This window comes from Lepidochelys olivacea, assembly GCF_965140295.1.
Source record: "Lepidochelys olivacea isolate rLepOli2 genome assembly, chromosome: 3".
Taxonomy (NCBI): domain Eukaryota; kingdom Metazoa; phylum Chordata; order Testudines; family Cheloniidae; genus Lepidochelys; species Lepidochelys olivacea.
In genome coordinates, this window is record NC_140413.1 from 200,141,644 (window position 1) to 200,156,962 (window position 15,319).

Here is a 15,319-nt window from a genome sequence, read left to right on the forward strand (position 1 = left end):
CAAGAGATATTGGAGAAATGATCATGAAATGATGTTCGGTGGTTTCAGGACTCTATCAGAAATTCTGTGCCAGGTATTCATTTGTAGACAAATTTTGGGGGAGACCTTGTATTTCCTGCATTTCTTTTTAGTTACGTAAAGTGGGAGTTTTTGAATGATAAAATGGAACATTTCACTGAAAGTAAAACACACATTTTGCCAGTGGGTTCACAGCTATTTGCTAACAGTAGAGGAATGGTGAGACTCAGGGCTCCTGGGTTCTGTTCCATGTTCTGAGAGGAGTATACTGTACTGTGTACAGACTCTTCTGCTCCTGTCCCACCCAAGCCTGAAATCTTCTGCTCCTGCCCCTCCAATATATCCATGTCCCAGTTTTAGACCTCCCCTTCCCAACCCAGCCTGCAACCTCTTCTTAGTCCCAGTCTTCCCCTTCATTCCAATATCCTCCAACTCCATCCCCTCATCTCAGTCCACTACCTTCCCACCAAACTCAAACAAGTCTCCACAGAACATGTGAAATGAAGATGTTTCAGAGACTCATATTTGGGTGGATTTTCGCAAAGATGGCAAAAGACACAACCTTGACACCAGGATGACCTTGTGTCAAGTTTCAAGTCCTTGCTCCAAAGCATGGAAGTGTTAGAGCTACTCAATGAAACATCTATACATTGTTCTGCCCATGTTAAATATTCTAACATTTCCCTAACTTTCTTGAGAGAAACAACAGAACTTTTTCTGTCTAAATAAATAAATAAATTCAGCCATAGGCAGACACCTGGCATCCATGGAAAATTTCAGTCTGAAAGGTTGAAGTTTGGAAAAGTTATAAGGAACTGAAAACAGGGGCTTATGATGGAAACTGTTGGGCAACACTGACTGCAGATATCGATACCTGCAATGCCTTTAATTATATAGCACCACTGGTGCACACATGTATCTACTCAGACCCCCCAGTCATGAATCCATTAATTAGGTCTTGGAAATTCAAACCTTGTTTTCTTTTTCAACCAAGCATAATCATGCTAAAGCAAAATAACTGCAGAAAAAACAACAGCAGATCGATCATTTTGATACATGAGGAGGTAAACACAAACACTGGCTGCATTTCTGGGCTTTGATTACATCCAATGTGTAAGCACATTTCTCTTGCTCTGCTCCAAGTCAGATGTTTACCAGATCAAGGCAGAGTACTTTAACAACTAATGGAAGGCAGGGTGGAAGCCCTATAACTAACTTGTAAACCAAAACTGAGCAAAGCACTAGAAAATAAACTACAGGGAAGAACCTGGAAGTTGCAAGGGACTGACTAAATGATCAAATTATGATCTGATTTCTATACATCTATTATTCTAGGATTCAGTGATGAAGACAACTGGGACAAATTTACTCATTTGCCACCAAGGTATTTCACTGTCTCTCTCTAGGTGAGTTATTCCATGTTAAGCTAGCAAAGATGTATTTTCTTTCCTTTTCAAAATACTTAATACATGTGTTGGCAGTTTCCCTAGATATCTGAGAGTCAGCGCCTCTCCACCTACAGGAATATCTGTTGGAAGGGAAACACTTTGTGAGGTTCTCCTTACAGAGTCTCCCCAAAACCATTCTGTGGGGAGTGGGAGCAGCTTTACTCCCATGCAATGAATTCCATTCTCACAATCCAGCAGACCTGCAGGGAGAGGCCAACCCTCCTCACTGGCTCTGGAAGCTTCCCCAGTACAGAGGAGTCTGCGAAAAAGGTAATATGGCCTGAGGCCATGTTATCTTTCCTGGGTAATCTTCATAGGGCTGTTGGAAGACCCATACCCAACTTCACCCATTCCTCATGAAGACCCCATTCTTCATAGAGTTTTCTGTGTGGTCCTTAATTTGGGGTTGGGAAGAGAAACGTGTGCATAAAGGTGAATTACTTAACCTTCTACAAGGGATTGATAAACTCCATATGTCAATGGTTTCTTCCATTTTTGGATGTAGGGATGCCATCTTGTCTGAGCTGAGACTTTCCCGTCATGTGGCATGTTGCCCCATGAGGATCATTCAAAAATTAACAGCTGCTATTTTATATTATATTAATGCACAAGGGCCCCAGTCAAGATAAGGGCCCCGCTGTGCTAGGTGCTAAACTAACATCTAGGAAGATTCAACCAGAGCACGCTCTCTCCCCCTCTTTCTGTTTACATTCTGAGCCACAATCTGTGTTCCTGAAGCCAAAGCAGCATCAAAGCTGATGACCTGATGCTCAGTATATCTGTATTAAATGTTACAAGGCAAATTAAAATAAATTGCCAGAGCTAACAGAGATAAGCGAAGCAACTCAGTTTATGTAAAAATACAAACATTGTGTCACTAAATTACACTGCTGCTGACAGAACTTTTTCTGAAACTCTAATCCTCCAAATCACCTAGGTGTAGACAGCTTTAAAGGCTCTCTTTTGAACCCAGGTCTCCGATCAGCCTGCTCTACACTATATGCAGACTCATGTTACCCCAAAGCCATTTCTAAGCAGTTCTGGAAGGCTGAGATTAGAAATGCTCTACAGATATAATGCTTTACATACCGTATATTTTAGGCCCTAAAGACAAAACTCTTGAAAAGGGTTGGTACAATATTGCCCTCTGTTGGCAAGCATTTTTATAAAACTGATTCAGAGGATTATATAATGTATCAGGACCATTTGAATGTACAGTAGGTAAAATACAAGGAGTACAGCGAGTCTCTTATATCATAGCTTTCAGAGTAGCAGCCGTGTTAGTCTGTATTCGCAAAAAGAAAAGGAGTACTTGTGGCACCTTAGAGACTAACAAATTTATTTGAGCATAAACTTTCGTGAGCTACAGCTCACTTCATTGGATGCATGCTGTAGCTCACAAAAGCTTATGCTCAAATAAAATTGTTAGTCTCCAAGGTGCCACAAGTACTCCTTTTCTTTTTGCGAATACAGACTAACATGGCTGCTACTCTGAAACCTGTCAAATAAATTTGTTAGTCTCTAAGATGCCACAAGTACTCCCTTTTTTTTGCGGATACAAACTAACATGGCTGCTACTCTGAAACCTACATAGATATTACTATCCCCAACCCTTAACTTTCAAATTGGAGAGTATAACAACAACTTCCTTAATCCAGTTTGGATTATTTGCCTAAATGACTAAAATATTGTTTCCCCAGCCTTCAGGCATCACAATGGAGTGTTTCTAGATTCCAAGTAACCTTAATTTTTGCTTGTGCACTGAAGCAAATTTTGGTATTTTGGGCCAGATTCTCCATTCCTCCTTTTCTAAACTGGCACCTTGCAAATGCTGGCCTGGGCCAGAGGACCCATTGGCCCCCGGTGCAATTCTAAGTAGCCCCAGGGCTGCTCTAAATTGTACTGGTTTGCAACAGCACTCTATGGGCCATTGCATCAGTACAAAATAGTTGCGAATAGCAGTCTGATGTGGCCATGCCTCTGTCAGTCTCCATCCCCAGCTTGCCCTCCAACCCAGGACTATGAGGGAGGGCCAGCAGGAAGTCACTGAGTAGATCTTCTTCAGTCAGGGACCCCTACTACAAGAAGATTCTACCTCCTTTATGCTGCTGAACCAGCATAAATGAACTGCTGTTCAGGACAACAATCTGGCTCTTCAAGTATATGTTATACATAAAATTGCAAAATCCACATCATTCTCCCTAAACACCTCCAGAAAATTAAAATGCATTGGTACATCAGCTATTACCCCTGGGTTAGGACAAATTTAAGTCCTAGGAGCTTGGATATACTTCAGTAACATACTGCAGTAGTAGCAGATAGTTACATAACACAGTTGTTCTATAGTTTATATAGTGTACATTATACAGAGACTCTGATCCTTGGCTACTTAAAGTAGGTCCCCATCACAGAAGGAATACAAATAAAACGTATCCTCCATAAATGACATCAATATGTCTTTATTGCAGTTTCTCCAGAACCTGGGGACAAAGCATGTTCAGAAACAAATTTAACTTCAGAACACTGCAGTCTAGTTACAAATTGAAGTGTGACATTAATGTCATAATTTTAATAGTACCATCATGTACAGTGTCACACCTGGGTAGAAAGTCTATATCATGCTTTCAATCATTTGCTGTTTCAAACATTTACATTCATCAAGAATCTCATGTGGCAACCACCTCTATTGAGACAAGGCTGAGTTTGAAACTCCAGGAGTGGTCTCTAAGTGGTATTTTTATTGCAATATCTAAGTCCAACAAGATGATTAATAAGAGATCCTCAGCTTTAACTCTGAACTCATGCTGTAAAGTCAATCATCAGATTTAAAGAGTTTATATCCTTTTCATATACATTTTTGGGAAGCTTATGTGGTCTTGCTAGAAAAGGCAATTGAGAGCAAGGGCTCCAGAGGGGCACTGTCTTGCTCTGTGACCTCAAACAAGTCACCTAACCACTGCGTGCCTCAGTTTACCCAACAGCAAAACAGACATCTTCTTGCAGGAGTGTTGTGAAGCTTAGTTTGAAATGGCTTCCAGTGTACTCTGAGATCATTGATGAAACTGTGCATAAAAGTATGTAGCAGTATGATTAAAAACACCCAAGGGCATGCCAGGATGGATATGATAGACTGTACAATGTTAATGACTACATTTACACTGCCATTTTTACCATACTTTTCTACTGCCTTTGGGACCTTTGTTGTTGGAAGGTATTTTTTGCTCCCTGTCAGTAGATGCTAAGATTATAAATAAAATGTGTGCAGTTACTAAAAGGGGTCTTACCTTGTGTTGTTCCGTCTAGTCCCATGACACATTTCATTGACCTAATGATCTGCTCTGCTACAGGTGGACACATAGATGTGGCATAAATAGCACTATGGGAGTGAGTTCGTAAAAAATCCACAAGTTCCTTAAACAAGTGAAACAAAATTTGAGTTAACTTTGAGTTATCAGGAGAGCAAAACGCCTTCCCATCTACTGATACAGGTGAGAACCTACGGAGATCAAGGATATTTGACCAAAACATTTCATGACTGATTTATTTTCTTAATTGTTATTCAAAATCCATGGTCTGAAGAAATACAGGTGATACTTGGCAAATGTAGATCCTTTAAAATGTAAGCTATGCACCTACAGCTGAAACAAAGCTACAAACTAGAATACTACTTTGCTTATAATGAGACTCTTTACAGAAGGGGAGGCGGGAAACCTGGGCTCACTGCGGGACTAATCAACAAGCTGTATTTAAAATACAGAATTGTCCCACCTTTCAGAAGGATGACTGTGATGTGCAAATGGCAAATAGTGCAGTTTGTCTCCCATTACACTTAGCAGAAGAAAAGTAACCTTACTAGTGTCTGTATTCAACTTCACTGTAGTCTTATTAGTTTGTCTTTACTATAAGGCTGAACCCTACCTAGCAGTTCCATCAACATCCATTGCAACTCCTCATTGCCACATGCTCTCCACTTTAACACACTCCTTCGTCCTTGACACATGCTTCTGCATAAGCTGAAAATGAAAACAGGCCCCAATCATGCAATTGGATCCACCACCAGCCTGAACCCCTGCACCTGTGCAGAGCACTACAGACTTAAATGGGACTCGATGTGGGCATGGGGATTTGTGCTAGTGGCTCTGAGTGCAATTCTTAGGCCCTGATGCTTCAGTGACACCTCCCCTGCTACTTACCTGAGCCAAATGACTTTATACAAAGTAGGATAAGTCATAGGTAGGGGGCCTAGTTACAGGACATAAAGGCTTAAGGCCTTGGGTACACAGGAAAGTTTTACCAGTTGTACTGATATAGTTTACAGGTATAGTTATACTGGCATAATCCCAAACTGGGCATGCAAATCTGTACATTGAAGTATATTTAGCCACCCACAGCTGGCTGAATATCCCCAAGACAATGAACAGCAGCATTATTTATAAAGCCCTCCACCCAGATTTGGGACAAAAGTACCAACAGCGCAGCAAATTACCTAATATGAATATCAAACAAAAATAAGAAAACTGAATATTTTACCCATCTCAACATGAAGAATATCTGAACAGCTCAATCATGCATTTGGGATCCAAACAGGAACGATGAATTCTCTATAATAGCACGACTGTATGGCAGATTATATGGAAAGGCAGCTATACATACCATACACAGATAAAATGACATTTGTTTTGGTGCCAAACAGAGACTAGAAGTTTTCTATTTACCTTCTTGCCAGCTATGTATCCTCCAGCTGCTCCAAAGCTTTTGGTGAATGTACCCATCAATACATCGACATCTTCAGGGTCCATTCCAAAATATTCCACGACTCCCCGGCCGGTGGGTCCCACAGCACCGATGCTGTGAGCCTCATCCAAGTAGAGATAGGCTTTGTATCTCTTCTTCAAGGCGACTATCTCTGGCAGGCGCACAATGGAACCTTCCATGCTAGAGAATGAGAATTAGTAATGAATCGTTTAATCCCCCACTCTCTTTAAATATTAGCACTAAGGTACACATTAGGGATGACAGGGTTACCCTGATACCACAAAAAGCCTCTTTAAAGCTCAAACCAAATTCGTAGCTCAAAGGAAAACTGGAAAGTCTTTATGCCCATTGCTGAGCAGGCAGTCACTCACACGAGCAGTCCCAGTGACTTCCTCGGTCTTTTGCAAATTATCAGCCCTACTTCTGCATGCAGAAAAGAGAAGGGAAGGATTCAAATGACATGCTGGACTTTATCCAGATCAGCGTATATAATTCATTACAACCGCCCCACAATTAGAAGGTATTTGCCACTCTGGTCCCCACGTATGTCTATATGCCACTCTGACAACATTTACAGGTTGTAAAGGCAACAGATCCAGGCAGAATTCCCCCAGTGCAGGAGAAGTCTAGTGTAGCACAGGTGGGAGCCAGGGGCAGAAAGATTTCTATAGATGAGCTTCAGAGCAGCCCACTGGCAGACGTGGGGAGGCTCCCTAACTTAGGGAAGACTTGGCTCTTGGAGAAGGAACAATCTTAAAATCATCTTTGACTCCTCCACTCCTAGTCTGTGTCTTTCAGGGGATGCCACACACAATCTAGCTCTGCACAGGAAAAGATCCTTAATATTTTATGTTTTTTCTCCTTAGTACAAGAGCAGAATTCAATATGCTGCATTGATGCTCTTGACACTCCTAGGGAAAAAAGGATAAGAAACCCATTACACTCTTGGTAGTTACTTCAATAGGGTAGGTGAACAGCAGGAATTACCTTGCAAGATGATGAACTCCTCAAGAAACAAATTAGAAATCCACTTTAACGCAAGGCAGTTTAACTATCTGTACCTTTGCTGTGGACACTAGTATGCCTTGAAAACCTGGGTGAGATTCCTAAGGAAGCTTATCACCAGATACCTTCAGATGTATTCTACAGTTTATTTTTACAGTCAGTTAAACTTGGTCTCTTGCACTAGCTGTGGTGAGGGAAAAAACATCTGAAAGTGCTAACATATTTCATACCAAAAACAAGGTGCTGTGTGCCAAGCAAAACCTACATTCTGTGGGGTGGCCCCCTGCTCAGGTGGGTCAAACTGGAAATCTTGATGCAGCTCCAGCTAAATTGAAAAATGGAGCCTGTTTCTGAATTAAATGTGCAAATGAGTAATACAGTCAGTACGGCCTCACAGACTTATTTATCTCGATATCAGTTTCAAACAGTTTTATGTTGCCCACACAGATTTTAGTATTTGCAACATGTAGCTGCACTGTACAAGTTATAAGGGAGAAAGTGGAGGTTTGGCAGTTCAGTAGGGGACAAGAGGCTTTTGGCACAGAGGAGGCTTTTCATGATTTTGGCCTCTTTTCTTTCCCTAACTCTCATGGGCAGGGTTGTAGGTAACTTGAAAGTTTTGGGAGGGCTTGAACCTCTGCCCCCTAAATCTCGTTAACTCTCGACAATGAGAAGCCATCCCACTGTCCCTCTCCCAATACCCGACACTACAACCAATACATAATAATACAGTGGACTTTGCATTACTTCTGTGTTGCAGCTAAAACATTCAGGAATGTAACAGTATTTTCACATAGCCCATGCTGATCAAAGAGGGCAAATTATGCCACTGTGAGTTATTGTTTCAGGGTGTCTGCAGACTCAGGAAGACACTCTGCATTTGTTTACATTTGTAAGTTTATTTCCACAGCTATAAGGGCTAAAATCTTAATTTAAAAGTAGAAAATTTATATTCCCCTGCGTAATTCTACAGCAAAAATCATGTAATTACTGAATCCTGCAATACAGCGAGCTTGGTTACATTCCCTCTCCTGATATATGACTGCCAGGAGATTTTAAATGTGAAGAGAATTTGATGGAATTGTTTTCATACAGTATAGCCTAACGATGTGTAAGTAGCAGTTAATTGTTTTTAGTCTAAATAGGTTAGTGAAACAAAGAACCTATTAGTGTTCTTGAATGATGCTGGCTTATTTAAATTCTGGGACGGTGGCCAGAGCCCACCAGAACAACGAAAGGCCCAGTTCTTCCACAGAATGGCCAGAACACAGGCAGCTTTACTGCAGGTTTCCCTGCATGCTGCCCTGCTAATGAGTCTCAACTTTCCCTCGGTGGGACCAGCTCTAGAGACAAGAGACCAGTTTGGTTTCTGTACCCATTCTATCCTTGGCCTCTCTGCTGATCTTTGGTGATTGCGGAAGAAGGCTTGCGATGGGGACACCTCTCTACTTAGAACTAGACTGAGACCAAACTCATTTGACATAGGCCACCGAGCAGCCCTTATGGAAGGTAAAACTTCCAGTAAATATTACCCAGTGCTGGAGTTAAACCAGGGACCTAGAGCTGTTTGTTTCATTTTGGTAGTGTTACTCTTACAAAACGCTCAGGGTATTTCACAGCTCTGGAAGTCTGAAAGGAGTTTATGGAATCTTTAACATCTTTTTGGAGGGGCGGGGGGTTAAATTGTGTCATTGTGGCCTGACTGAGCAGTAGCATTAAGCGGTGCCATCCACTGAGCAACTCAGGGAGGGATTGTGCCTCATGGGCCCAGCGTGCAAGGGGCCGGTGCAGATTACACTATTCTTTAGGAAGGTGCAGGCATCTCCTCCTCACTCAACTGGTCTCTTCCTCTGTGAAGTAATGCGAAGGAGGTGGGTGAGACCTTGATTCTGCTTCCTTCCTGTTCCTTTTGCGGCAGTGTGTACCTCACGAGAGCGCAGGGACTGTAACAGTGACAGAGTCCCTCTCTTACGCTGCGCAATGTAGTTGCACGCCAGCTTCCCGCATCCCTCTCAGGGAGTCCCCACCAGAATCTGCCCCCAAATTAATCTACGAAACTGAACAATGAGTGCATGCTGTCAATGTCAGGGAAACAGGATTGGGGACAGAAGTCTGACATCACTGTATTAGTGCCTCAAACCCAGCCCAACTGGAATTTGTTCGAGTTCAGACCTGGCCTGGTGGAGTTTTGTAGGATCCTTTTGGCCTATAACTTCTGAAGCTGTTTTCCCTCACACAGTACTCTGTCTGCAGCCCTCTGCTGTTTGCTCCATAGTGCATCGTAGGTAGGGCGACCAGATGTCCCGATTTTATAGGGACAGTCCCGATTTTTGGGTCTTTTTCTTATATAGGCTCCTATTACCCCCCACCCCCGCCCCAATTTTTCACATTTGCTGTCTGGTCACCCTAATTGTAGGGCCAGTCTCCAACACAAAAACGACCATGACCTGCTCACGACACTGTTGTCCCCTGACCCAGTTACAACAGTTCAGATCTGTACTGCAGACAGGATCTTAACTGTGTTCTGTGACAGGGCTGAAGCTTCAGTTACATACAAAGTTTTTATCTCTGCTACATAACTTGGTCACAGCATGAATACGTCCCAGTTGCTCTACAATTCCAATGAAGTTTTAACCAGGCCACGAGACAAAAGTGTTGGAAAGAGGTCCCCCTACAAGGTTTGTACAGGACACAAATGGTGTAGTTTCTGACTCACAGAGTTCAGGTCCCAATTCAAATTTCATCATAGTTAATGGGATTCTTTCCATTGGCTTCCAAGAGCTTTGGAGCCTGGGAGATGGCAGACACATGTCACTGTAGGTCAACTAATCCTCTCTCTCTGGCAATGCAGGTTTATTCTATACAGCACACTGACAGCATGTCATCCAGTTTCATTTTAGAATTCTCAGGCAACTGGGCTTCTATCATTTTTCTTGGTAGAATGAGGCATTTTCCATAGCCTTATTCATTGCACTGTCAAGAAGATTGATTTTACTGATATTCAGACTGCCATTTCCCCTTCTTAATTTCATCTCACAACTCCTAGATATGCCAGCATGTAATACCCTTCCAATCACGGTAGATTTACTCTAACCCTTCCAGTATTTGAAGACTTATCATATCTCTTTCCTCAGTCATTGCTCAGATTACATATAAATCTTTCCTTATAAGTCAATCCCTTTGGCCCCTTGATCATGTCTGTCATGGGTCTTTAAACTCCTTTCCTCTGATCCGATATACAACTAGATACATGCAGTGTATTCATGTTGATCTTGATCTTCCAAAATACACACATTAAATCTTAATCTTTGCTTTTAGCATTATTTTCTTTGGTAAATTTTGTCACAGTGCGGCATTTAGGAGACTTGACGCAGACTTCTCTATTTTGTGGTTTACAGCAACCGTTTAAAAAGTCAAATAAATTACAGTATTTTGAAATGTTAGGAAGCAGCCATTGATTGATTAACCCCTTTTTGTTGGTCTCTGGCCAGTGATGTAAAATGTTACCCCTTTGGACTTAGGGGCTGGCAATCACCTAATAGCAGGATATAAAAAATTGCCCTAATAGACTGCCTAGAGTACTGGCACTGAATCACAAAAAAACCTCAAGTATACATGGAAATGCACTGGACAGCGTCCAAGCAATCAGAGAAATATGACCAAGTCAAATTAAAATGAAAACGGAAAAAAGTTTGATGAAAAACAATCAGTTTTGACCACTGTATATTGCCCCTCAATTGTTGCCTTGGGCCTTGGCCCATCTGACTTGTAAGTAAATATGTTACTACGTAGCACAAATATACCAGAAACTGAACAAGAATGCAGTAATTGACTGATCCTAAACTGAAATCAGTAGAAGCCAAGGAAAACACTAGCTAGAATTTAGATAATAGAGACATGATTTAGCAAGTCAGTTTAATTTCTGCCATGGACCCTGCCAAAACTTGTTCATGCTTTTGTACTGAGGATTGATGGCCACGTTGTCTCTCTCAGCTTGGACTGAATATGGAATAAATTTACTCTCAAACTAGTCCAAGTTAAAAGCCAGCTTTCATTAATAGTTACATTTACCTGTGCTGAGCTTTCCTTTTCTGAATGTCAAATAAATTTTAAAAACTGAAATGTTTTCTCACTGTTTATTTGACACCCAGCTTGGGTCCTTTATAAGCTGTGGGCCAAATTCTGCATTTACTTATCCCCATGCAAACTCAGTGGGCTATGATTTTGAAACACCAGTCTGATTTTTCAACACCACACTGGCTCGCAGTAGTTCTTTTCAACTTTTGCCAGTTTGGTAAGTCAAGGTTCATGTGCAGTGTTGCTGAGTAGGATAACTCTTTCACATACCCTTAACATACCAGTGAGCTTGCAGGAGTGAAAATGAAGGCAGAATTTGACCCTTAATGTTGATCTCATCAGTGTGATATATTGCCATTCCGCCCCCCGGACCCCGCCCCCAAAGGGGAACGTTACATCCATGCAAAAAGATGCCAAGCCAAACTTGTAAATCAAGATACTTTAACTTGCATTATGGATCTGACCAAGTGATTTTAATTCTATATAATAGTTATCAATGATGCTCCATTTCTTTAGAAACCCATTTAAGAAAGTAGCATATGACCTTACCAAGACAGATACTTTAAAGAATTCTCCCCTCCTTCTCAATGCTTTGTGTAAGAATGCTGATTTACCAAATGTCAAAACTAAAAAGAACTAAATCTAGCCTACCCAGGTAGTGTAAAATCTTACTGCTACTTCAAAATCAGAGCCCAAGAAAGGAAAGGGTCAGAAGGAGAGAAAACAGAAGCTCAAGCTCATATAAAATGAAGAATTTTAGTATGTCTTCCCTCACCCTTCTTTTTATGTTTAAATGTTATTACCAATATACTGGATTGATTTTGGTCTGCTAATATGTATCTAGCAATATTGAATATATGGAGGTTACTTCCCTGTAACTGGAGGTTCTTTGAGATGTGTGGTCCCTATCTGTATTCCACGTGTGATCCCAAGCAAAGAGATCCCAAGATGGTGTTCCCCACTTGGTGAAGATCTCATTCAGAACAGAATTGCAACTCTCCCATTCATGGCCCATGGAAAAGTATCTGCTGAGACTGTCTGCTTGGGAGTTGTGTGCACTTGATAGTTATATTGCTGAGAGGGTTATGTGGTTTCTGATACACCAATTCCAGAGGATGACTGTCTCTACACTCGGGGGAGGAAGGAGATCTTGTTCCCATCCTTTCCCCAATTTGGACTTTCTCTGGATTTGTCCACCAGCCAAGAGAGGCCATAACTTTGGCTGGAATTGCTACTCTAGCATTGAGGTTGTCTTTGGTGAGTAAATGGACTGAAGCCAGGTTTGTAGGCAGTGGAGATGAAGCCTGGTGAATGGTGTTACATGGCCACATTAGGACATATGGCTTAGGAGGGAAAGACAGGTTCTGACCATAGTCTGAGATGTGAGGGTGATCTATTTTATCAAATCACCCCGATACGGAAGCTTTCCAACAGGAAATAGGCACTTGCTGTAGTCGAGTCCAGAGTCGCACTTATGAAATCTATGGACCTCGTGAGAGTCAATGTAGATTTTTGTGGCTGACACAGATTCCCAGGAAAGATAGTAGATGGAGCAGGAATAGGGTCGCCAACTAGAATTCCCTGCTGGATCTGCATGTCTGGAGCCAGTCATCAAGATATGAAAAGACATGTGTGTCTTCTCATCCAAGCCATTACCATTGAAAGGACTTTTGTAGAGACCCTGAGTGCCATAGCTAGTCCAAATGGGAGCACTCTGAATTGGAAGTGGTCTTTCCCAATGAGGAATATGAGGATTCTTCAGTGGGACAGGTGAATGTCTATATGAAAGTAAGCATCTTTCATGTCGAGGGCCACAAACCTTGTGCCCCCTGTTCCAGAAAGGGACTTACTAATGCCAATGTGACCATGTGGAATTTTACTTTTTGGAAGAATACATTTAGTTGGTATAAATCATGAATTTGTCTCCAACCACCAGACTTCGTGGGGACCAAGACATATGGGAGTAGAATCCCTTCCCTTGATGTTAGGGTGGCACCCATTCTATGGCCTCTTTCTGGAAGGAGAGACTTTACCTCTTGATGAAGAACCTCCTTGTGAGAGTGGGTTCCTGAGAAGGGGCCAGGAATGGGGACTGTAGTGGAGAGATGAAATAAACTCGATTGTGTAGCTGTGGTGGAAGATCTCTAGTACCCATTTGTCTGTTGTTATTGCCCCTTAGTTATGAGCGAAGTGCGTAAGGCAGCAGACAGAGTTTTGGGGGCAATAAGGCATGGCATCAACGTCAGTATACATTCCTTCAGCATACCATCCAAAGAACTTCTTGGACAGTGGGTGGGGCAGGGTGCCCGTCTCAGAGGTGGGTCTTTGCATACTGCCTTTTGTGTGATGGTTCATAAGGGCACTGGTGATAGAATGCTTGAGGTGAAGGTTTGGACCTGTAGGTTTGCTTCTGATGTTTCCTCTTCAGGACAGGGGTATAAATGCCCAGTGTGTGGAGGGCTGTCCTAGAGTATTTCAGAGTGTGTAGAAATGGCCTTTTCATTAAAGAGGTTAGACTCCTCAAGGGGAAGATCCGTCATGGTTTTCTGGTTTCCCCTGGAGAACTTCAGAGATTGCAGCCACAATTTGTGCCTCATGACTATAGCGGTGGCAATGGCTCTAGAAAGGCAGTGTCAGCTGCTTCTACCGCTGCTTGGAGTGATGTACTGGTCATCAGCCCGCCTTGATCAATGAGGGCTTGGAACTGGGCCCTATCTTCCTAAGGAAGTTTGTCTTTAAAGTTTAGACATTTTGAATAATTCAAGAAATCCTATTTTGCTAACAGTACGTAGTAGTTAGCAACTCTGAAGTGGAGACTAGCTGATGAAAATATTTTCCTCCCCAAAAGGTGGAGGCATTTAGTGCTCTTGTCAGCTGGAGTAGTCGTAGCGTGCTGTGTCCTGGACCTTTCTGTAGCTGCTTGTGCCATGAAAGAGTTGGGTAATGGATGAATGAATAAAAACTCTGCTCCCATAGTTGGCACAAAATATCATTTTTCAACCCTCTTCAGGGAGGGGGCACAGGAGGTAGGGGTATACTACATAGGTCTGGCAAGTTCCAAAACGACCTGATTGATTGGCCTTTCTAGGGTGACCCATCCAGAGGGCTGGATGTTTATCCAATAGACCATGCTGCGTGTCCTGGACCTCCTCAGAAGGTATCTGAAGCTCAGTGGCGACCCTCTATAACAGCTCCTGGTACTGCTTGTGGTCACTGGGCAAGGAAGGGGATGATGGAGCAACTGCCTCCTCAGGTGAAGAGAATGGCACACCCATTTGAACTGCAGAACCAGTGGATCCAGCTCAGCTTCATTTGGATGGAGCTGGTTGTTACTCGTTGTGGGAGACGGGCCGGTGTGATTCTTGCATAGATCCAGTACGTCTGTTATGCAGATCCCAAAGGGTCCCATTAGGCTAGTAAAAAGGATTGACTGATGGGGGAGGTCCCCAAGACATAGGGTACTAATGGTCTCCTGAATAGCCATAACCTGAAGGAAGTGGACGGTTCCAATACCTCCTGTGGGTTCTGTCTGGGCTTATTTCCGTTGGGTATGGTGGGAGAAAAAGTCTTGTCTGGAGCCTCAGATTTGTTTGACAAATTAATAGATTCCTGCTCTACTGGTGGTGCCATCTGTACGAGTGGGAGGACGCTCTGAGCTGTGCATGCAGTAGGGGGCGATCCTTTTCTTCTCAAGGTGATTTTTTCAGGCATAGGGATGTCTCTAAGGAGGATTGGGCCTGTTAGGAATATTCTACTGTGAGGTAAAGATTTTGGTTCCTCCTGCTGTTTGGGAAGCCCCTGAGGAGGGGACTGGCGGATCCAGGGCCTCCAACAGGGTATTCAGAGAATGCCACATGGAGTGCGTTGGAACCATTGAATGGGGTCCCAGAGTGGAGGTCTCAGACAGGCCTGGTGGGTACTGGTCTTTTGGTTTGTGGGATGGAGCCAGACCCAGTATGGTCAGATAATTTTTCCTTTGCCTTCTTGAATGGCAGGTTTATGTGGAACTAACTCCT

At 42.7% G+C, this 15,319-nt stretch overlaps 1 protein-coding gene across 2 annotated transcripts in view; it reads right to left on the minus strand.

Moving 5' to 3' along the window:
* Window positions 1-15,319, minus strand: part of SPTLC3 (serine palmitoyltransferase long chain base subunit 3) — a 131,776-nt gene that overhangs the window by 20,383 nt on the left and 96,074 nt on the right. For both annotated transcript variants that reach the window (XM_084623555.1, XM_084623556.1), the window contains exons 8-9: window positions 6,182-6,401; window positions 4,751-4,877 (exon numbers count right to left, since the gene is read on the minus strand). In XM_084623555.1, the coding sequence (XP_084479681.1) occupies window positions 4,751-4,877; window positions 6,182-6,401 (347 nt within the window). The remainder of the gene's footprint in view (window positions 1-4,750; window positions 4,878-6,181; window positions 6,402-15,319) is intronic.